Source organism: Sciurus vulgaris (assembly GCF_902686455.1).
Source record: "Sciurus vulgaris genome assembly, chromosome: 1".
Classification (NCBI taxonomy): Eukaryota; Metazoa; Chordata; class Mammalia; order Rodentia; family Sciuridae; genus Sciurus; species Sciurus vulgaris.
Genome location: NC_136461.1, coordinates 32469671 through 32494702, shown reverse-complemented (window position 1 = coordinate 32494702; position 25032 = coordinate 32469671). Strand labels below are relative to the sequence as shown.

Genomic DNA, 25032 nt, shown 5'->3' with positions numbered 1-25032 from the left:
GCTATACATCTATCTCTTCTTACGTCAGTGTGAGTTTAATTTTGTCACCTGCAAGCAAAAGAGTTTTAACATACCATGGTGCAATGAGGTCATATATGAAAAAGGTCACCACTGTGCCTGACATAGATTAAAATCCCCATAAATGGATGCTGTCATCATTATCTCCTCATCAAGCATTCATGGAGTGCACATTCCATGCTATGTACTGGGGGTATGGAAAGAAATCAGATAAAATCTCTGTCCTCGAGAAGTTTCCAATCTATGAAGGGATATGAATCAAAGAGACCAAATTCCTGTAATAACCAGGGAAAAGAATCATCAGGGTCAACAGAGCAGGACTAACCAAGGGCCATGAGAGTGCAGGAAGGGAGAGGCCAGGCCTACCAGGGACATGGAGCTTCCTCCTTCTCCTGATCACTGTCCTTCATCAGACTCCATCAGTTCTCCCCTTTGGCCCCCCTGCTGATATGCATCCAGGATGGGTAATGTCAGAGAATCCAGTTTGAGGTCAAGAGGCAGGGACCAGCTAAGGAACTTTGGAAAAGCAACTTCATGACTTGGACTTCAGTCTCCCCATCTGGGAAATGAGGATGCCATCTGTGTCTGACCCTCAAAGTTCTCCCAAGGATTCTGCAGAATCACGAACAAACATGATTTAGAAGCTCCAAGTGCTGAGCATTTACCCAGGCCTATTTGCTGGCATTTTATTGATTTTCCCAAAGCCACATCAAAGAGAAAGGCCTTTGTCAAAAAATCTGATATCCACTTGCCAGTTGCCAGTTGCCTGGTTCAGCTTCCCTGAGTCCTTATTTCCCCACTTATAAAGTGGGAATGATAATAGTGCCTACTAGCCTAGGAGGCTGTAAGAGAGTTGTGATAATGTAGATAAAGCACATGGCACATAACAGTTGCTTTAAGTCTAGGCTTTACTATTGCTGACTGTACTCAGAAATAGTCTCCTGGTCTGTCCAGAGCAAAACATTCCTCACTAGCTTCACCCTTTGAAGGTTTCCTCTGTCCCATCTCACTGCCTCTCCCCTGCAGCATATTCTGGTAGGAGATTTCCACTGCTAAAACATAAATGACAAATTTCCAGTCGGGACTGCTGGGCTCCCTGGAACCCTTCTCAACTTTCCTTTCTCTAACAAGTGCTATTGGAGCCCCACCCACCACCCATCAGCCCTTTTCTGAAAGTCTCCTACAGGTCGAGTGCACTCTGGTGGCTTCCTAGCTCAAGTGCCCACACCCCTCTGTACCAGGGATTTCTCTGGCTGAAGGCTCTGGCTGGCAGGGTTGGACAGCCAGGGAGTTAGTGCCCCTGAGAGCAATCCTCAACCACTGTGGGACCTACAGGAGTCAGTGGACAAGTATTCCAACTTGCTTGCCTCTCTGGAAGACAATTCTGAAATGTGTTCCACATTGTGTCTGAGAGGGTCCCCAATGGGCTGAGCCCCAGTTGTCCAGGGTACAACTCCTTCCCTTTGCTTCCTGGGAACATTCTCTCAAATGAAGTATTTGCACCTAAATCCTTGATTCAGCATCTGCTTTGGGCAATACCTAAATGAGAACCCTTTTAAGCTCAGATGCCATCACACCATCTCATGCACACTGAACAAGGGCCGTCTTTGAACTCCATGCCCTTACTTTCACCCTTTGTCTCTGTTCTTTCTATGTCTTTCACCTAAAATGCTTTCCTACCTTCACATCTCTCATCTCCTATTTTCCAAGCATCAGCTCCTCTCCACCCCCATGATAAGCACAAGGAGTAATTGCTCAACTCTGCCCTCCCCAGGGCAGTCGATCTCCCTTTGGTATATGACCTTTGTCCTTCAGGTCCCCGACCTAGTAGAGGTTATCGATAACACATACCCCCTCCACTTTTGTTCACCTGATTCCTCCCTTGGCCGCATCTCGACCTTTATCATGGCCCAGAGCTGCTCCAAATCTGTGATCTTAGACTCCAGTGTCCCCTGGATGACCGGAGATACTTTTCTGTGGCCTTCTGGCTTTAGGAGACTCTGTTCTATGAGGTTATCAAGGTCTGCAATCTCTTCTTCCCTATCTCTCAGTCCCTACAAGCCAGAACTACCCTATCAACCCCATACTGGCAAATCTTTTCCCCAAACTCAGCAGTCCCTTGGCGCCTTCCATAGCTCCATCTGTATAAAACCAAGGGCTTGGTCAGTTCACTCATCAGCCTCTGCCAGTGACCTCAGAAGACATGCAGAGTAGTTAGACATTCACAAGGGTTAGTAGGGATGGAATCCTGGCTCCACCACTATCCACTGTCTGACCCTTGGAAAATTACATAAGTTTTTGGCCTGCAGGCTCCTGTCAAAGAGAAAAAATAATAAAGGATAGTGCTCAGGTTGACGGTTCAATTTTTAAATGCCAAAGACATAGCAACCTCTCAGCAACTGGTTCTGTGGATATTGGTTTTATTACTGTGTCTACTGCACACATAGTTAGAATTATACTAGCACAGGATGGGCATTCCATAAATGTTAGCTGCTCTAGTTATTACCATGTTAGTTTCCTAGGGCTGCCATAACATTACCACAAACTGGGTGGCTTTTCTCATATATATTTTCTCACAGTTCTGAAGGCCATAAGCCTGAAACCAAGGTGTTGGTAGGGTTGGTTCCTTCCTTTCCTGCTTCTCTCCTAGCTTCTGGTGGCTGCTAGCAATCCTTGGTGTTCCTTAGTCTATAGCTGCATAACTCTAAACTCTGCCTCTCTATACATATTACCTTTCCCTCTGTGTTTGCGTGTCCAGTCTCCCTCTCATCTTGAGTTCCTTAATTTAATTACCTCCACAAAGATCCTTTCTCAAATAAGGTCACATTCACAGGTTCCACAGGTTAGGTCTTGGACATGTCATTTTGGGGCCATGTTTAAGCCACTGCAACTTTCATCGCAAAGAATTTCAGTGGAAAGGTTAAGAATGGAAGGCAGGTTGCTGAGAACCGAGAGACAAAGGGGAGATAAAAGGAATGCAGATTGGAGAAAAATTGGCTAAGAAAGAATGCAGATGGAAAGGGAGCTGAGAGGGAGGCTCAGAGCAGAAGAGGGATTTTTGGTTCCTGTTTTAAAACACGGTAGACTCTTCAGTCTGAGGGAGAAATGGTAGAAACAAGGAAGAACTTAAAGATCTTGAAGATTTACAGGACACAGAGTGAGGAGCTGGCTCCAGAGTGAAGTCGCCATCAATAAATCAGGGCTGCTTCATGACTCAGTAAATCTTGGGATGGGCCAGCTATAGATCTGACAGCGGGTTATGGAACAAGTCAAAACAGAGATATGGCTGCAGGAGAGAAGCATGAGCCAAGGAACCACCAAAGACAAGAGAAAACATAACCAACCAAGCCTCTGGTGGAAGTCTGAAACTTAAAAGGGCTGACTCAGAGATCATTCACTGTGCAGCTTATAAAGCACTGTCAGTTTCTCATCTGAAGCAATAAATACTGCTAGAGGGCAGGCGGAATTACAGTGCCCCTTGGATGGAGAACCAGAAAGGTGCTGAGGTTACTGAAGGACACACAGGTAGCTGGGTTGTTTCTCAGAGTCCCAGCAGAGGAGGCAGTGAGCCCAGGGAGGTCCTGTGTCTGGCAGCAAGAAGGGAACAGTCATTGAGGCCCCCACTCAAAAATGGGCTGTTGTCCCCCTTTTCACTCTCTTTCTGGAATTCTATGAGAGGAATCATCCCTGTTATGCCACCTCTTGGAACTTTCTCGAGAGCCTTTCCAGAGAGACCAATGCTCCTCCAGCCCTTCCCATGGGTGCTATCTTGCCGCTCCTCTCCAACTAAACTCTCTCCCAAGTGAGTGCCCACAGTGCTTGCCTCCAATGTGCACATCCAGTCTACGGCTTCCAAACCTAATCTTCAGCCCATTTGTGTCCCCTGGGCTCCAGATTTGCATGGCCAGCCACCTGCTGCACTGTCCATCTGGATGTCCCACGGCACTTTAAAGCCAACAGATCCAAACCCAATTCATTTTGTTGCCCCTCCCCCCCAAATTTGCTCCACCTGCTGTGTGCCCTACTTGCTCATCGGCATCACCAGCCACAAACCCACCACTGTCTCTCCCCCAGCATCCTGTCGGTGTCAATGGCCAAGAACTATCTGTCCTTTTCTCTTACAAATACCTCATGACCCTGCCTCTTTCTCTTCATCCCCAGGCCTTGTTACTGTGTCTTACTTGGACCCTGCAAAAGGCTTCCACCAGGTCTCCTGCCTGCTAGCCTGTCTAGTGCCTCCTCCAAACTTCCACACCGTGATCTTCCTAGATCACAAAGGTGATCCCTTGCTCAGCTCCTTAAGGATCTCAACTGGCTTCTCCACTTCTGCTGGGTAAAGCAAAACTGGCATTGAAGGCCTTATAGGAACTGGCCCCTGCTGAAGCCCCAAGCTTCCATCCCACCCTCCAGTCACACCCTAGGATTTGCACTTTCCCGAATGTTCCCCACCTTGGTCTAGATTGTTCCTTCTTCCCACCACTCTCTGCCTGAAACCAGCTCAGTTATCTGCTCCTGCAAGAAGTGCTCCTGAGAGCTCCCCCTGGGGTTAACCCTTTCACATGGGCTCTTCCCCCTCCTTTGCCACACTGCTCACACGACTATATGATGATTATTTACCTTCCTATCTACCCACTAGACCGTGCAGAGGGCTAGACTGTCTGGGTCCCCAGGGTGGATTCCAGGAGCTGACACGTGCTCTGTCCCGGGTTAATGTGCGCTGGACTGCTGAATTGTCACAGTGTACACCATTCTGCCGCAGTTTGCAGTTTACTTATTCGTCACTCTCTTACTATTTCCACTCTTCTTCACAATACATAGTTGGCTCAAAATATCTTTGTACAAATAAGGGTTTTTTTTTTCTTTTCATCTTTGAGTTATTTACTTGGAGTATGTTTCCCAAATTGGTTTCGCCCGATCAAAGGTGATACATAAGTTTGTGGCTTTTATCAGGCATTGTTAACTAATTCTCTAGAAAGACTGTTGATTCACCTCACTGTGCCATGTTTGCAGGGTTCCCTGCAACGCTGCCAGCACTGAGTTTTACTGTTTTCGTTCATATTTGCTATTTTAAGGCATATGCAATGGTGACGGTCTCCTCCTTCAAGGAGTCTTCTCTGGTCCTAGAGAGGCATTTGTGGTAGAGGATAATAAGTGCATAACAGAGGGTAGCAGAGGGAACTGTGGGAGCCCAGGTGTGGTGTGGGGACCCTAACGCAGGCTGTGAGGCTCACGGAAAACTTCCTAAAGGAGAATAGACCTAACTCAGACCCATCCGGTTCATGTTTTCAACTGTAACATCCTTCCCTGCCTTGGATTTCCCAATCTCATCTCTCTACCTTCTGGCTGGTCTTTGTTCATCTCCTGGGTCCTACGTTCCAGGGCTAATAAACCACAATAATTCAATGGGAATAGATATTTTTCCCATCTCATATGGAGGACACTGAAACTCACAGGGACCATGCTGTCGTGGACAGGAGTAGAACTTTTACCTAGTTCTATGTGACTGTTCCTGGGGCCAGTGCTCTCCCGGCTACCTCCCTGCTGTTGAGAAGGGACAGGGAGAAAGAAGACACATCCCGAGAATGACTGTATGATCAGCCTGGAGGAAAGCACTTTTTACCTCTGTCCTCATTCACTACAACCCTGGAAGGTGAATATGACCACCCAGTCTACAAAGGAAGAAGGTGTAGCCCAAGGTCAGTCACACAGTGGGGGCAAGTCCAGCAACACCCAGAATGCCCAGCAACGAAGACTCTCCTTCCTCTTCGAGGGCTTGCTACCCCACCTCCCTGCCACACTCATCTCAGAGGGAACACAAGAGTTCAGCAATGTCAGGGGTTAATTCATATGTCTAGGTCCTAACCCCTTATACCTCAGGATACGCCCTTATTTGGAGATAGGGTCTTTAGAGAGGTGATCAAATTAAGATGAGATCATTAGGGTGAGCCCTGATTCAATATGACTAGTGTCCTTATAAAAAAGAAGAAGAAAAAAAAGATAGAAATTTGGATACAGAGAGAGACCTGCATAGAGGAAAGAGAATGTGAAGAGACACAAGAAGAAACAAGACAAAAAACCCCCAGGCTACCAGAAACTAGGAGAGAGGCCTGGACAGATCCTTCCCCAACAGCCCTGAGAAGGAACCGACCCTGCCAACACCTTGATCTCACTCTCACAGCCTCCAGAACTGTGAGAACATCAATTTCTGTTGTTCAAGCCACTCAGTCTGTGGTACTTTGTTCCAGCAACCCAAGTAAATTAATGCAAAGAGAAAACTGCCACCCACCCCCCAAACAGGGGCTCCTGAAGATATTTTTAAAAGAATGACTTTTGTGATTTCAAATTGTTAAATGCCTCCATCATTTTTATTCAAGAAAACTGGGGAAAGATTAGAAAATATAAAGAAGGAAATTAAAAAACACATTCCCTCTCATTTCGCCATTGGCATTTTGGTGACTTTCTTTGCAGCGTCCTTTGCTTGTTTTTCCCCTGTGCAATTGCTAGAATCTTCCTCACAGGGCTGCTGTGAGCCTTGAATTAGAGCCCCGTTAAGGTTCTCAGCTCAGATTCCAGCACCCAGTTCAGCACTGTACACTGTAGATTTATGCATATTTATATAGACATTGTATAAAATGAGAGTCATGCTGTTTTATAACTTCCTCTTTTCACCTACCAGCTTGAGTGTTTCCCCATATATTTAATAATTTCAACAGCATGACATTTAATATCTGCAGTCTTCCATCTGTAAATGTGGCATAATCTATTTACCCAATTCCCTTTCATCAAACATTTATGCAATTGCCAATTTCCCCAGTTACAAATAAGTCTGGGATAAATCATCTTTGAATTTAGGATACACCCCAGAAACAGCAGCGCTAAATCAAAGCATAATTCTCATAAAGGCTTTTGTACGGATTGTGAAATGATCCTGCCGAGGAGCTACACAAGTCACCTCCGCAGCAGCGAGGTCAGCTCTCACTTCCCTGCACCTTACCAACATCTGGCATTTTCCCTATTATTGTTTTGACCAATTCTATAGAGAGGAAAAACCAGAATCTCCTTTTCATTTGTTCTTTGGGACTTCTAATGTTTTCATAAGGTTTTTGTATTTCTTCAGTGAACTACGTTAATCATCCTTTGCCCGTTTTGTCCACTGGTCAGTTCCTCTTATTGTTAGGGGTTTAGCTGGACTTGAAAGGGCTGCTGCAGATGGGAGCCCATGGGACAGTTTCCTCCCCACCCTTCTGACCCTCCTCCTCCTCCCACTTTCCCATCCTCCAGAGCTTTCCTTTGCTCTCCAGGGAACCTTTGTCATTCAAACTGGCCCCTGCTTCCCAGGGCCCTGGGAAAGACTTTTCTCACCGCCCTCTCCACCTTTTGCTGCTTTCCCTCCGAGACCCACATTCTTGAGTCTCTCCCCACCTCTCCCCACGCCCTGCACATCCTCCCTCGAAATTCTTCACGGAGGCCTAAAGCCACAGACCCAGACTGACCCAGCCCCAGAGTAGGAATCCCAGCCCACCCTACCCTGGCCTGAAAGGCGGAGGGAGCAGGGAGGTGGAGAGAGTTCAGAGGAGCAGCGGCCAGGGGAAGGCCAGGGAAAGAAAGGCCAGTGTGTGGTTTAAGAACCTGTCCCTGATGTCTTTTGATGTTTGAAGTCCTAGAATGGACCTCAAATCCCAAGTCAGCCACCTGCAGGCTGCAGTGAGGGGGAAATGCAACTTTATATATAAAGCATCTCACACAAAAAGTCCAATGCACAGATCAGGCCTGGCTTCTCTAGGGAAGATGGGCCTTGGAAAGGTCAGGAGTGCACTTGTGGCTGGATAGTGGGTGGAGAGCCGAAGGAAGAGATTGGACAAAGCTGGGAGGTCAGAGGTTCTGGTGCAGTACAGCTGGGGATGGTGATAAAAATGAAGGGTTTCAGGGCACACAAGGACCGAGGGTCAGTGCCTGGTACTGAAAGGGAAGCTCAGGCGTCAGTTCAGGCAGTGGACAGGACTCAGGACACCTTGTTTCAATTTCTGTCTCCAACTTCACTCAAGCACCCACTGAAGGCATTTGTAGGAGGGTCCAGCCTGTACCAGTTTGCTGGCCCCATCCTGAATCCTTTGGAGAGACAAGCCTGGACCAGAGCTATCAGAGCAGAGGGCACCCCGAAAAGAGTAACGAAAACTGGAGTCAGAGGACGCTTGCCAGAAGCAGCCTTAGAGCTAACTGGGCCTTATCAGATGATGGTGGTTGGGGAAAGCAGCGCTGCTGCCAAGAGTAGCCCGAACCCAGTGGAAAGTGAAGTTTGGCTCCTTTGAGGGTGACAGAGCCATCCAGGAGGGTAGGGTGCAGGGGAAGAGGCAAGATGAAGCCTGCGACGGGCACCAGGACGCGGACCCCAAAACCAAGCTGGGCGAGGCGCACCAGGCCGGTTTCGCAGAGATCGGTGCAGGCCTCGGAAGCCCCCAGCCCGAGCGAGTGGGGAGGGGGCGGGGGAGGGGGCGGGGGCCGGCGCCCCCCACCCCCACCTCATCCCCTCCCGCCCGCCCCGCCCCGGGGCCGGCTGCACGTAGCGCTCGTAGGCTCTGCGCGCCGGGGCAGGTAACAAAGCGGCCAGTGTGGGCCGGGCGCCGGGGCGGGTCCTGCCCGCAACCTGCCCGGTGAGGGCCGGGGGCCCGAGGGGGAGGCGGCAGGGGGCGGGGCGGGGGTTGCCAGGCAGGACCTGCCGCTCCCGGCCTCTGTCCTACACCCCAGCAAGGCGCCAAAGTCCCTGTCTTAGAGACGGGATGGCCGAGGCCCAACATAGAAAGGACCTGGCCCCAGGTTGCGCCGGGAGTGGTGAAATGCGCAGCTCTGAGTTACGAGGGACGAAGGAGGGCTGTGCTTGTACTTGCCAGTCGGCACCCCCACTCCCAGAGTGAGGACGGGGACAGTGCCCCAGGCCCCCTAGCGGAATTCGATCTATGCGAACATTCAGGTGCACGGGTCTGCGCAACGGAATGTCTTATCTAGGAGGCCGGGGGAGTCCACCTGGAAGGACTGGTTTCCCAGCGGCAGTTTAAAAGTCTGGTCTCTATCAAAGGAAGAGGGAAGGGAGGCAAAGCCTTTGTAAGCCCCGCGTGGTGACACCATTACCTGTCCCCATGCCCAAGATGAATTCTTAGCTACTTACAGTTCCCCCAAACACAGTATCCACCTGTGCGGGTGTCTGCATAAACCCACAGGCTGTGTCCACGCCTGACCTCACACGTGGGTCGGCTGGTGCTCCCCGCCAGCCACCCGAGAGATCCTGTCAAGGAGTGCTGGAGAGTGAACTCTAGCATGGCCCTCTGGGATCATTCATCCCCTTTCTTCTCTTCCACCCCACTCTTTGGGCCTGGGCCCTTTGTCCTCTGCCCAGGGCAATCCTGGAGCAGATGGAGGGAGAGAACAAAGGCACTTGGGAGGGAATGTCCTCTGACTGGGAGCGGTTGCCCTCCCTCCTGGCCCCCACAGCCCAGCCCATTACAGAGAGAACTCCCATCCCCCACCAAAGCTGCCAAATGCAGCTGAGGACCACCTAGGGTAGGATTGAAGGCCGCAAGAGAACATGGAGCTAAGAGGCAGGTTCCTGCCCCCGCTGGGGCAGAGTGGAGTGGAGAAGACCAAGGTGCCTGTGGCTGCCTCTATTTCCTCATCAGTGCAATGAATGCCTAGCAGGCTGATGGCTGTGATCTGGGTCCCCCATTTCTAACCTTTTGGACTACTTTGGAGCTTAGAAACAGACCTGGGAAGCGGGCAGTACCCACACTCTCTCCCCTATCCTTGCAGCCTAGCCTAGAGCCCCCATTTCTGGAAGGAAGCTTTGAAAGCAGCAGAGAGAAGCTCTGAGGTGCCGCATAGCCTGGAGCAGTCTCTAGGTCAGCTAGAAAGAAGTGAGACCAGGTGCTGGGGGTGCCCAAGCCACTGAGCAAGTCACATACAGATGGAGGCTGCAGCCCCAGGAGCTCAGGGCTCAAGACCAGTATTCAGAGAGGAAGGGAAGCCCCCCCCCACACACAAGGCTGAGAAAGTCAACAATAGATATGTAAGAGGATGAGTGAATAAATGTGCAGGGCCTTAAATTCAATTGGATAGGAACCCCTCTGCATGCTCAGGCTGGGACCTGTTGCAGATTGTCACTGCTGTGACCCTGCAGCTCCCCAGGAACCAAGGAATCCTCAAATTCAGTGCCAAGCCCAAGACCTGTCAACCCAGGTGGCCAGGTTCCGCTTGCTGAGCATCTAGCATAGGTGTTGATGTGTCCATCTTCCCACCAGGTTGAGAACTCTTCATAGGTGTCTTCTGTGCCAGGCTCAGATTCCTACCCAGGTCCTCCATCCTATAGTCCCCTACAGTATAGGGCAAATCATGCCAAAGCACAAAAGCCTGGATTGAAATCAGACCTGGCCACCACCTCTGGTTTTGTCTTCGGATTGTCATTTCCCCCACTCTGCCTCTCTCTCTGAGTCTTAGTTTCTTATATGTAAAACAGAGACAAAAGCCCTCTCTTCACAGAATTGGGGTCACAGGCAGCACTGCCCCTCCTCCTCAACCCCCTCCTATCCCCCAGGGTTCTTTGTTCAGCCTGTACATACTCTTCCCTGCCCTCTCTTTATATCTGCCTGTATACCTGCACCAGCAGCTCCCTGAGGGCAGAGGCTGCTCTCCCTCATATCTCTGTGCCCAGTATTGCCCAGCATTATCCAATACATAGTCACGCTCGTAGTGGTAGAAGTCACAGTTTGTTGACAGGTAAATGATAAGTGAAAACATTTTGTTAATCAGAGAGGGCTGTGCATAGATGAGGAATTTGGTCGTTATATCAATATTTTAAATCACAGGGAGAAAAAAGTAGTGGGGACTGGGAATACAGCTCAGTGGTAGAGCACATGCCTAGCACACGTGAGGCCTGGATACTGCTGCCAGCACCACACACACACACAAAAAAAAAACCCCACAGAGGTTCAGGACTTGAACATTATCTTACAGACTCTCTGAAGATGAGGAAAGTGAAGTTCAGAATGTAAACAGATGGCCAGAGATCACACAGACAGGCATCCTGCTTGAAGGTCCACTGAAGTCTCCTAATTCCCAGGGAAGAAGGGCCTCCCCAGACCCCTTCCCCAGGTCATTCTTATCAGACCATCCCCTCTTCCCCAAATGGCCACAGTCAGTGCAGGCCAACATTGGATCCCTGTCTTCCAAGAGCCATGAATGCATGGGCGTCCTTGAGGGCTGAAGTCAGGGCACTACCTTAGAGAGGCACTCTGAGTGTGCACAGCCCGGAAGGCGTGGAGGGTGGAGGCAGTGGTAGCAGTGCATGCAGGGCAGAGGCAGAGGTTTTCCTGTGGATGTCCCAGCAGAGCTGAGGGTAGTGGAATCAATATGGACTTCAGAGCCAGACTAACCCGGCCTTCGATTCTGACTCTGACATGCATTAGCCAGGTCAGTTAGTAGAGCACAAGCTAGTTACTTTATCTGTGAGCCTCAGTTTCCTTACCTATAAGATAGGAATACTAAACCCTACCTGACAGACCAGTTGAGATGATTCTATGAGAACACAAGCAAAAGTTCCTGGATCCAGAGTAGAAGTACCATAATTGTGCCACCCCGCAACCCCTGGTCTCTCTGTCTCTCTCTCTCCTCTTTCTCCTAACTTCAGATTCCCCTCTATTTCCAAGATAAAATGAGGGAAAAAATCCTGGTCTGCTGTCCTTCCTCCAAGGTCCAGAGGCTACTGTAAGGAGGCTAGTGGTATGGGGTAGTAAGGTCTACAGTAAGCTCCAAGTGGTATCTAAGAAGGTACCCATATCAAATCTCAAATACTCTGTATTACCTGATATGGCCAAAGATGGGATTAAGTTAAGGATCTTGAGGCGAGGAGCTTTTCCTTAATTGTCTACCTAGGCAGTATATGCCATCACAAGAGTCCTTATAAGAGAGAGGAGAGGGACAGAGAGTATAAGACAAACATATGCAGAGGAGGAGATGTGAAGATAGAACAGGAGATTAGAGCGATGTGGCCACAAGCCAAGGAACATCTGCAGCCACCAGAAGCTGGAAGAGGCCAAGAACAAATTCTTCCTCAGAGTCATGGAAGGAAATGGAACTCTTCTAACACTTGTACTCAGACTTCTGGCTTCTGGGATAGTGGAAGAATACATTTTTGTTGTTTTAAGACACCAAGTTTGTGATTACTTGTTACAACAGCCACAGGACACTAACACAGGTCTACCAGTTCAGCTCCAGATCAACTATTCCCCTGTCTCTATACCTCTCATCTCCTGGCCAGTCCTGGGCATAGGCCATACTAAGCCCTGAAGCCTGATCATGGTGGGGCAGGATGCCCATGTAGGAGCACAGGGAAATAACCCCTCACCTTTGGAAGGTTTGCCATAATAAACTGACAAACAGTAAGTAGAAGAAAAGGCATGCAAGTTCATCAATACGCAAAAGTGGAAAAATCACAGCATGAGAGGAACCACAGGAGTGTGGTCACCTACTAGCTCAACGCGATTAAAAAACCTACGTGAAAAGCCCCCTTTTCCTATAAGGGAGGAGAGGATAGGGAGCGGAGAGAGTTTTAAGGGAATAGTAAATAGTTTTAGGGGTACTCAATGGACTTGGAGAATACACAATGGCCTGGGACAAAGTTTGCTGGTCCTGAAGAACAGACAATGAATTGTAAATGATTCTCTCTGGGACCAAAATAGAGGACAAAGGTGTGTGACCAAAGTCTGTCCCAGAGTGTTGACATTCTTCAATCTTTATTCCTGTGATATGAGTTTAGTCTTCTTTTGTAAATGAAATTTCAGTAAGAAGACTGAAGGCCATTGTGTTCCTCTTTTGTGGTGGATCAGTCAGGAAGCTAATCCAACTTGCAGAAAGGTTCTCCCAGTGCTGGCAGGGGGAGAAACAGGGGAAGGTCAGAGGGACCTTGATTCAGAAGTCGCCAGACTACAGATACAGTTTCTCTGCCCCATAGACTCCACTGGGAGTGGGAATTGGGCATGTCTTCTGGGGCCAAGAACTGGTGAGCTGGGGTAAATGACAACAGGAAAATTAGGAGGCCTATATTTAAATTTTGCCTCTGCATTATTCATTACATTAACTAAGCTAAGTCACTTAGCCTCTGACTTCAAGTCTTCTCACCTGCCAAATACCCAGATTGGAATGCATGATTTTCCTGGGCCTTTTTGGTTCTGACTATAAGTGAACAGAGGAAGGGATCGGAAGGTTTGGGAGGCAGGAGGGAAATAATCAATGCCAAGGGGCAAATATGTTCAATCCTATGAATGGAGTTTGAATTTCTCTCACAGATTCAACAAGAAGCAGCTTCAGGTAAGCAGGGCCTGCCCCATCTTACTCCTCTTAAGGGAGATGGCTCTGTCCATAACCCCCACCACTCAAGAGGGCTCATTTGAATAGTGGAACCTTGTCCTCTTCTCTGGTTTGAATGTTTGCATCCAAACTTTATATGTTGAAATCCTACTCCCTCGGTGGTAGGATCTGGTGGGCCTTTGGGAGGTGAGTAGGTCATGATGGCATTACTGGGATCTAGGCCCTTATAAAAGAGACCCCAGAATGCTAGCTAGTCCTTTGGCTATGTGAGGACACAGCAAGAAGGTACTATCTGTGACCTAGAAAGGCCCAAATAGACACTGCATCTGTCACTGCCTTGACCTTGGACTTCCCAGCCTCCAAAACTAGGAGAAATAAACTTCTGTTTATGTCACATAGTCTAGCAGCCTGAATGGACAAGGACATACTCTGTGGGCAAAACTAACTGGACAAAGGGGGATCTGACCCGAGGGCTGCCTGACAACCAATGGCAGGGAAGGAGAAGATGAGCTGGGTCCAACCTGATTCTCACCCTTGGCCTCTCAAAGTGGGAAAACATGGTAGGAAAATAGAGGCAAAGATGTCATGATAGGGAGAGATCTGAGCCTGTTCAAGCCAGGGGCTGAGTAGAGAAATTAAAGTGAGATAGTTGCCAAGAGAATGAGATGAAGCAAAGTTAGATGGCCAGGAAAGTTATATTGATGTTGGGCTGTGAAACTAAGTCCTTGCGCTCCAGCTGCTGGCAGTCCCAAAGGTTCCCTAGCATGGAGAAGACCACAGACTTAACATTTGGTAAGAACTTTGTTTTCAAAAGTGTATTGGCTGGAGGATGACACATAATGGGGGGGAGGGAAGGGTTAGAGTTAGGGTTAGGGAGGGGGGCAAGTATGGAGGAAGGAACTACTGTATAGAGGGTAAAGAGGGGTGGGAGGGGTGGGGGGAAGGGAAAAAATAACAGAATGAATCAAACAACATTGCTCTATGTAAATTTATGATTACACAAATGGTATGCCTTTACGCCATGTACAAACAGAGAAACAACATGTATCCCATTTGTTTACAATAAAAAAAAAAAAAAAAAAAAAAAGTGTATTGGCAGGAAAGAAGGAGAAGGATACTCACCAGCCAGGAGCTGTGGACTGACTATCTCACTAATTTTTTAATGTGTCAAATTTTAGACTGCTAATAACTAGTAATACATAAGAATAAGTGAGTTTAACAAGGTCACAATAAAGTCAATATCTTAAATTCAATCATATTTCTATATACTAAGAATAAACAATTGAAAACTGAAATTTTGTAAGCACTCTTTATTTTTGATATTTATTTTTTTGGTACCGAGGATGAACCCAGGAGCACTTTATCACCGAACTGCTTCCCCAGTCCTTTTTATTTTTTTATTTGGGACAAGGTCTTACTCAGTTGCTGAGGTTGACCTGGAAACTGCAATGCTCCTGCCTCAGCCTCCCAAGTTGCTAGGATTACAGGTGTGTGCCACTGCACCCAGCTTTAAAATCACACAAAAGCATAAAATACTTAGTGGTACATTTAACAAAATACATTGGAGATGTCTGTATTAATTATCTATTGCTATACCACTAGTTATTTCAAAGTTAGTGGTTTAGAAGAAGCATGTATCACCGCAGTTTCCCTAGACCAGGCGTTCAGGAGCAGCTTAATGGGCGGTTCTTGCTCAGGGTCTCTCATGAGGTTATAATCCACATTAGAGAGAGCGCCAGTCATCACATTAGCCATGGAACTCTGCGTAAGGTTGCTTACCACACAGCTACTGATCCTCCCAGATGGGATGCTGCTAAATGTTCTAAAAGACTTAGAATACAGTCCTCCATATCTATATGTTCTACATCCATGAATTCAACCACGCACAGATCGAAAATATTCAGAAAATATATTGCATGTCTACTGAACATGTATACTTTTTCTTGTATTATTTCCTGAACAATACAGCATAACATACTCACTCAGCATTTACAGTGTATTAGGTATTATAAGTAAATCTAGAGATGATTTTAACTATATGGGAAGATGTACATAGGCTATATGCAAATACCATACAACACCATTTTAAATAAGGGACTTGAACATCTGTGGATCGGTTTGTCCAAGGGGGTCCTGGAACCAATCCCCATGGATATAGAAAGACAGCTATAGCCAGGGTAGCTTCCCACAAAAAAAAAAAAAAAAAAAAAAGAATGATCTGTGCTAACATCCCAGTATTGCTGAGGTTGAGAAAACCTGGACCAAGCAAAGACTTAGTCTTAATCTTAGAACACAAAAGGCATCATAATCTTTTTAAATTGATAAATTAGACTTCATAAAATAAAAAACTTAGCCTTGCACAGTGGTGCACACCTATAATCCCAGTGACTTGAAAAGCTCGGGCTGGAGGATTGATTGCAAGTTCAAGGCCAGGACTGGGGATGTGGCTCAGTGGTTCAGCACCCCTGTTTCAATTCCCAGGACCAAAAACAAAAAAAAAAAAAAAAAAAAAAGGAAAAGACATCCTTTTCATCCTTTTTTAAGAAAGACAAAAAGGTAAGCCACAGGTGGGTGAAACATTTGTAAAATACTTATCTGGATTAAAATCCAGAATCTAAAAAGAACTCTTACAACTCGAAAATGAGAAAACAACAAACTTTTTAAATAGGTAAAAGACTAGGACAGATACCTCGCCAAAAAAATACAAACATGAATGGTCAGTATATAAAAAGATTGTGTGTATGTGTGTGTGTGTGTGTGTGTGTGTGTGTGTGTGTGTGCGCGCCTGCTCATACCTGCACGTGCTTTGAGGTACTGGGGATTGAACTCAGGAGCACTCTACCACTGAGCTACTTCCCCATTATTCCCCTCCACCCCACTATGTTTTAAAGTTTGAAGCAGGTCTTGTTAAATTGCCCAAACTGGCCTGGAACTTGTGATCCTTCTGCCTTAGTATCCTGCATGGCTAGAATTATAGGTGTGCGCCACCACACCTGATCATAAAAAGATTCCTAACATCATTAGTCATTAGAGAATGCAAACTTAAACCACAATAAATACCAATACGTATTCACTGGAATGACCATAAATAAAAAGACTGAAAAGTTCAGCCAGGAAATGAAAAGCATACTTAGCACTTTAAACCAGAAATTTCTTTAAAATTTAAAATCCTAAAACTATCCATTTGAGAACATTTACTGTATTTGTCCAATAAAATATTTAGGATTTATATAGGGGTTATAGCATTTGTTCAGCGAAGATGACCTCTTAGAGATCTATACAGGTGGTCACAGAGTTTGTACAGGGAATAAATCATTGAAGGGTCTCTGTGTCAGCTGGGAAGTTGGAGGTTTAGAACCTGCGATGGTAGGTCACAGACACACGACACATCTGCTGATGAGGGAGGGACTGAACTTCTCAACATTAGGCCTCCCTCCATCTAGACCTCATGAGGCCCATTGTTGGGAAGCTCTTCATAATACCTCTGGGATTTCACTCTGTGCTCCATGCAGATTCTTACACTAATGCCCCTCTGACTGAGTCAGCGTGAGTGGCTGGCCCTTTGTTTCTTGCCACTACAAGCTTTTCAGTAGAAAGGGTCAGAGTTCTGGTTTATGACTAAGAGGTTAAGACTAGATCTGGGATTATGACCACAGAAAACCTAATGCAAGTTACTCCTAGAACTGTGTCTAACACACACAAAGTATGTGTTGGTCAAGTAAATAAATGAATGAAAAGTGGGGTAGGCTAAAGAATTTATTCCTTGGCTTCAGGTAGCTCAAACAATATCATAAAGAATAGGGAAGGGTAGTGACTTTAGCAGCACATGTACTAAAATTGGAACAATTCAGAGATTAGTTATGGTCCCTGTGCAAGGGTGACATGCAAATTCATGAACTGGTCCTTATTTTAAAAAAAAGTGTGGGGAAGGGTGTCTCCCTTGATCCACTCTGACCCTGGCAGTATCAGGCACGGGCTTCCCACCACCCATCGCCATTCTGTTAAAGGACTCCGTGCTCTTCCTGTATCGTTCCACAAAAGGGGATCTCCCTAGTAGCAGTTATGAAAAAAAAGAAGAAGAAGCCACTTGTCTTTCTCAGGAATATTCCCTCAATGTCTCCTTGCTGTTCCCCAGCTCTGATTTGGTTCAGAGCCAACCCTGGACACCTGGCTGTAGACAGAGGGTGGACTATGTGAATTGACTGAAACCAATCGAACTTACTCCTGATGCTAGGGAGTGAGCTGTTAAGTGAATCCGAAATACTGGCTCAGAGTATTACTGACTGGGACCATGGAATGGTCATATTTTAAAATGCCCCCCGTTATTCCGCCACATTAAAAGATAGGGAGTCCCCACCCATTAGATCAGGCTTACACCCCCAGAAAGTCATTCCCAAATGGTGGTGCTGCTGCTGATGGTGGTGGCGATGACAGTAGTGATAATGAGGCTGGAAGCAAAGGCAGGGAAGCCTTGACATATGCATCTAGACCCTTTCATCTTCAAGACAGGACTGCGAAGTAGGTCTGTTATTATTAGGCCCTCTTACAGATGAGAACTCTGAGGGTCTAGGCAGTCATTTCTACAAACTCACTGTTCTCATAAGTAACAGAAGCACCCGGAAGCCTCTGACCCCAGAGTTCCACACTTCCTGGGCCTCTGTTTAAGCCTTCTGCTAAGTAATTCCCTAGGCTAATCACTTATCCTACTCCATGGCCCCGAGATCTGGATTACTCCCAGCATTTAGCTATTACAAATAAAGGTGCTATAAATATTTATGCATAAGCTTTGGTAATGTTTTCTTTTCCTTTGGGTAAATAATTAGAAGTCGAATAATATGCTGGGTGTAGGTTTAACTGTTTAAGAAATCATCAAGTTGTTTTCCCAAAGAAAGCGTGCCATTTCATCACCACCAGCTTATGTAAGAACTCCAGTTGTCCCCCGTCTTCCCCAACATTTGACATGATCAGTCTTTTCAATGTTGGATGTGGAGTGGCATCACTTTCAGTTTTAATTTTCCTAACAACTATGATATTGAGCTTCTTTTCATGTTCTTATTAGCATCCATCTATTTTCTTTGGTGAAGTGTCCGTTCAAATCAGTGCCCATATTTTTATTGGGTTGTTTGTTTTCTTAGTACTGAGTTGTAAGAGTTCTTTGTATACAAGAACAAATCCCTTGCCAGAGATGTGATTTTTTTTTCCCTCTCAGTTTGTGGCTTATCATTTTGTTTCTTGCCTTTTTTTTTTTTTTTTTTTTTTTAATGCAATACAAGATGTATTTGTGTGTGTGAGATTAAGAAGGGGACCACACAGTGGAAGCCCTCATGGGCGCAGGGTACACCACTTATGCAGGGGACCACAACTGGGGATATATTTGACCCCATAGCCCTCAGGAATGAGCTGCTTCACAGCCACCATGTCTTCCAATTCATCAGCATTTAACTTGGTAAAACTCCACTTCTTTGAGATGTGGATCCTCTGGCAGCTGGGGAACTTGAACTTGGCCCTGAATAGGGCTTCAATCACATGATCCTTGTTCTGCAGCTTGATACACATGGACATGATGACTGGCCAATGTGAACCCTGGCCACTGTGCCCTGGGGTTTCCCAAAGGCACCCCGCATACCTGTCTGGATCCTAGATTGGGGACATCATGAGATCAGAAACATGAACATCCACTGAAAGTGCCGTCTCCAAGGTCCCTTAGGGCTACCATACAAGCAACAGGCCGCATACACTACCGAGGAGATTGCTTTTTGCAGCCATTGCACACTAGGCCACCACAAGTAAGGGAACCCAGTCGGCTTAATTAGCTGCAATATCTTTATTTTCTTAACAATATCATTCTAAGAACATTAAATTTTAAATTCAATAAAAACAAATTGATTAATTTTTCTTTTATAGACAGTGCCGATTTATCTCAGCCATATTTTATCATTGTAATGTCCAAGTCTTACCTATATTTCATCAGATTTATCCCTAAATATTTTGTCTTTTACTATCATTAAATTTTTTCAAATTTCAATTTTACATGGTTGCTAATGGATAAACACATAATTCAGTTTTTGTTTTTATTTATTTATTTTTATTTTATTATTTTGAGGCTTGTGATTTAACCCAGGAACTCACACCCACTAAGCAAGAGCTCTAGCACTGAGCCACAACCCCATAATTGACTTTTGTACATTTATCTTAGAGCCTACATCCTTGCTAAACTCACAGATTATTGTATTTTTGTGTGTGTGTGGACCCCATAGGATTTTCCATGTAGGCAATCAAGTGGTCTGTAAATAAAAGTAGTTTCACTTCTTCCTTTGCAATCTTAGTTACCTTTTATTTCTTTTTCTTGCTTTATTGCACTAGCAATTTAGCTGTCATAAATTGTCTTGCACTGCACTGAAACATTGGGTTTTTTTGGAAGATTTTTTTGTCTGTGTTTCATTTTTTGTAGTTTCTATAACTTGCCTTCAAGTTCATGAATCTCTTCTGCAGTGTTTAATTGGCCATTATTTCTATCCACTGTATTTTTCATCTCAGGCATTGTAGTTTTTATCTCCAAAAGTTTTTTTTATTTTTATTTTTTTTAGTTGTAGATGGCCAAAATGCCTTTATTTTTATTTCTTATTTTTATATGGTGATGAGAATTAAGCCCAGTGCCTCACACATGCTAGGCAGATGCTCTACCACTGAGCCACAACCCCAGCCCTTCTTTGAGTCTTTTTACAAATATCCATGTCTCCACATAGTCAATCTTCTTTTTTTTTTTTTCTAGCTTGAAATCAGTAGAAATAACATCATAATAACCTTTTTAATGTTATTACCTGCTGATTTTACTATCAATATCATTTCTGGATCAGTGTCAATGGATTAATATCTTATTTATGGATGGAATTTTCTTGCTTCTTCACATTCCGGGTGACGGTTGACTTACTGGCCAACATTTGTGAACTTTAACTTGTTGGATGCTATATATTTTTGTATTTCTATAAAGAATCTTGGGTTTGTTCTGAGAAGTAATGAAGAAACTTAGAAGCTATTTGATCCTTTTAGGTGAGACCAGAGTTTAATTTAGCAAAGGGTTCATTTTCCCCCACTACTCAGCCAAGATCCTTCTTTGTACTCTAATTGATGCCCCTTGAATAAGAGGTTTTTAGCTCTGGCTGTCAAAAATACACTCTGCTTCTCAGCCCTGTATGAGATCTGAACACTGCTCCCTCTTTTTCTTTTGGATAGTTCTTTCCCTAGCCTCAGGCTATCCTAGTTGGTTAATACTCAGCTGAGTAGTTCAAGGGAACCTTCGTATCTCTGGTGCTCTTCCTCTGTAGCGCTCATCTATCTAATATTCTGCCCTACAGGTTCTAGCCTCTTTGGTTTCTCTCTGACTCCCAGTCATGTCTTGTCAATTCAGAGAGATGGCACTGCCTGAGTTCCCCTACCTCTGGGCCATGGCCTGGGACCTTTCTTCAGGTGATAAGTCACTCTTAGGCCTCACCTTGTTTTCCTTCCCTTCTCTCAGTGGTCACTGTTCATCACGGCCCAGTATGCAATGTCTTGAATGCCACTGCTTCAATCTGCTTTGTTTCTTCAGTTGTTTCAGGTGGGAGGGTAAACCTCTTCCTCCATCCTAACCCGAAGCAGAAGTTGCTGGCATCAGCATTGGCCTTAGGGTTGGTCAGGAAGTATCAGGCTTGACTCTGAGCTGGAGCTGCAATATTTCTTCTCCTTTAGACCAGCTGTCACACCTGGCTCCACAGAAGGATCAGTGGTATCGGTAGGTCTGTGCTCTCAGCCTCTCAAGCAGTGGGTGCCAACCAGATCAGCAGTCAGGGTCAAGAGGTAACGAGCACGCCCCGTGGGAAGCCAGAGCTGCTATGTCTCACTATAACTTGGTCAGCAGAATGATTCCTCACTGAGGTTCCAATGTGTCCACCTCCACCAGCATCCTAGATGGGGTCAGGATGCTTTCCCCTGACAACCCTGACCTCTCCTCCAGTTACTGATCTCACCTGGCCAGGGCTGGAGGGAAATTGGCACCTGCAGCCTCCCAGTTGGCAACATTAACTACTACCTAGAAATTTCCATTTGTTTGAGCAGTTACATTTGCCAGGCTCAGAGTTGCCTTTTGAGACTACACAGGTAAAATGTCTTGCCCAAGATGACACAGTTGGAAAGAGGAAGAATCTGGTTTCTGGTGGATGGCCTGCCAAGAATGAGTCCTGAGAACCTTCTTAGCCTCTGGGTCTCTTCCACCATTTTGACCTGGGCTCCTAACTCTATTTCAGGCTTGTGTCTGCTTCTGGGCCTCAAGTGCTATCCCAAGTCTGCTTAGTTCTGAAAGGCAGGGTGATAGGTGAAACATAAACAGACTGAGGTTCAAATCCTGTTTTCCAACTTTGTGTCCCCGAAAGAATCTCTTCATTCTTGCTGAGTCAGAAGAATCACTTCTAAGGAATAGGATAATGGTATTACTCCAGGGAGCGGATGTGAGGATTAAATGAGATACTATTATAAAGCACTTACTTTGACATGAGTGTTGAATACATGGTAGCGAGACTTCTAATTTCCGATCAGGTGTATAAGGAGATGGGGAGTTGTCATTCTGCCCTAACCACAAATAAAAAGTTGAAAACACCGAAAAATCAAAAACTTCTAGATCCATCAGAGAAGTGAAGTCACGGGGAAAATTATTGTCTTAAAAAGTGAAGAACAGGGCTGGGGATGTGGCTCAGTGGTAGAGCACTTGCCTGGCATGTGTGAGACCCTGGGTTTGAGCCTCAGCACCACATATAAATAAATGAATAAAATAAAGGTCCATTGACAACTAAAAAAAAGTTGCAGAACAGGCAGATCCAGAGAATCAGAACTGACTGGAACAGAAACCCACAAGCAGAAACCTCCACCAGAACCAGAACTGGGTTAGGAAAACCTAAACTATCCTTGAAGACTTGCTGGAGGTTCAATGTGGGGAAATCTGAGAATTAAAAGCTCGGGGAAGATCCATTATGAGGGGGTCAACTATTTGTGAATTTTATCTTCAGAATCTCTACTAGGTCCTGACAGTGAATATCAGAGAAAGATCCTCTTCTGCTTCCAGCAGAGGGGTGAGAATGATCATTTTGAAATATGCCAGAGCACTCTGTTCTTCTTAACAAGACTTACTCTCCAGAGAAACTATTTTATCAGGTCAGAATCTTCTGGGGTTTTACCAGAATCTTACTTGACCAGAGGGGAAGGGAAAGACCCAACCCCAGCCCCCTCTAGTCATCCCATCCTACCCAAGGGGAGGGGGAAACTGAGAATCTCTATGGGTGCTTACAGCCAAGGCTCACATGTTACCACTACATCACAAAAAGCTGTTTTGAAGCATACATATACATTGTAGAATGGTTAGATTCAGCCAGTTAAATACATTTCCACACAGTTGCCGTTTTGTGGTGAGAACACTCTGCATCCACTCTCTTTACATTTTTCAATATCACACTTGTCATCATTACCCATAGTAACTTTGTACAATAGATCTCTTGAAGTTCATGCCTCCCATCTAACTGTAAAATGTGGACTACTTCACAAATTTGCATGTTATCCTTGCTCAGGGGACATGCTAATCTTCTCTGTGTATTTTAATTTTAGTATATGTGCTGTGGAAATGAGAAAATTTTACAGGATACCAAATGCTCGTTTTTATTTACTTATTTTTATGTGGTGCCGAGGATCGAACCCAGTGCCTCACACATTCCACGCAAGTGTTCCACCACTGAGCCACAGCCCCAGTCCTCCAAATGCTAATTTTTAAAGTGTTTTTTCCTCCACACTAAATATTTCACTTCATTCCCTTCTTACTTGGTTTCTAAGAAGCCAGTGTAATTCTCATCTTTGCTCCTAAGTTCAAGTTCTACCACTGAGCTGCACCTCCATCCCCACAGGCAAGTTTTGGGGCTTGAGGTTTTTTTGCGGGGTGCATTTGGAGGTCCTGGGAATCAAATCCAGGGCCTTGTGAACACTATGCAAGCCCTCTACCTCTGAATGACATCCCCAGTCCTGTAGGTTAATTTTTATTTCTCTGCTTTCTTTTCACAATTTTATTTTTTCTCATTCTTAATTGATCTAACATAACATTTTGTTCAAAATAAAAGAGCAAAAAATTTTATGATTATAGCTTATATAATAAAACAAGGCACAGGAGAGAGGAATTAGGAATGTTTTGTTGCTGTAGTTTTCCCTTTTCCACAGGGGATATGTTCCAAGACCCCCAGTGGAAACCTGATGCTGAGGCACTGGTACTGAATCCTACATACAAGCATTACAATACTGTGACAGCTGATCATCTTGATAACTGAGATGGCCACTAAGTGACTAATGGGAGGTTAGCATATACAACATAGACACACTGGACCAAAGGACGATTAACCTTGCAGCTGAAGCAGGGAAGCATGAGATATCATCATGCTACTCAGAAGAGGATACAACTTAAAAACTATGAGGGCTGGGGATATATCTCAGTTGGTAGAGTGCTTGCCTTGCAAGCACAAGGCCCTGGGTTCAAATCCCCAGCACCACAAAAAAAAAAAAAAAAAAAAATTATGAATTGTTTATATCTGAAATTTTCTATTTAATGTTTTTGGACAGCAGGGAATTAATTCAGCAGATAGTGAAGCCATGAATAAGGGGTGATTCCTTAATTAAGAAGTAGAATAGTGTCATTTTAAAGTGGTCTTGTATTAATTATACTGCCACATGCTGCATATAATATTTCAGTCACTGACAGACCAATTATACGATGGTGATCCCTTAAGATTATATTGTCTAGTGATGTCATGCTGTCTTAGCTTGTATAATAGTGTACACAACCTGAAGTTGCCAACAACACATTTCTCAGAACCCACCCTTGCTATTGAGTAGCCACACGTTGCAAATCATTTTCTAAAACTTGATGTGCTAAAAAAGGTCATGCAATTGAATCACATAAAGTGTTCAATTAAGATCACAAAACAAGGGTGGGGGGCTGGGGAGATAGCTCAGTTGGTAGAGTGCTTGCCTTGCAAGCACAAGGCCCTGAGTTCGATCCCTAGCACCAAAAACAACGGTGGAGGGAAGGAAAAAATAGAATGAATCAAACACCATCACCCTATGTAAATGTGATTACACAAATAATCATGTATGTAAATGATTACACAAATGGTATGCCTCTACTTCATGTACAAACAGAGAAACAAGTTGTACCCCATTTGTTTACAATAAAAAAAAAATCACAAAACATAGGTAATAGTAGGTAAGGTGAAAAAAAAATTTTAAAGAATAGATAGGGTGTTAAAAAAAAAGGAATAAAAATATAAGATCAATGAACAGAGAACAGTAACAAATATGAAATGTATAAATCAAATTATATCAACCACTTTAAACATCAGTGGTCAAATTAAAAATGAGAATTTTTATTAAATTATTAATTTTTATTAATTAAACAGAATTTTTATTTATTTATTAATTTAATTAATTAAACAAATTAAAAAACAGAGACTGTCAGAGTAGATCAAAGAACAACACCCAATTTTATCTTGTCTGCATGAAACCCATTTTAAATATAAAGATGTATAATAGATTAAAAGTAAAGGGCTAACACTAATCAAAAGTGGGAGTAGCTATGCTAATTTCAGAGTAGATATC

At 45.0% G+C, this 25032-nt stretch overlaps 1 protein-coding gene across 1 annotated transcript in view; it reads left to right on the top strand.

The window, feature by feature from the left end:
- Nucleotides 1-17573, top strand: part of LOC306664663 (L-amino-acid oxidase-like) — a gene marked incomplete at both ends in the record, with an annotated part of 94393 nt that extends 76820 nt beyond the window's left edge. The window contains one exon of the mRNA XM_079145657.1: nt 17335-17573. Within this exon, the coding sequence (XP_079001783.1) occupies nt 17335-17573 (239 nt within the window). The remainder of the gene's footprint in view (nt 1-17334) is intronic.
- Nucleotides 17574-25032: the final 7459 nt, after the last annotated feature.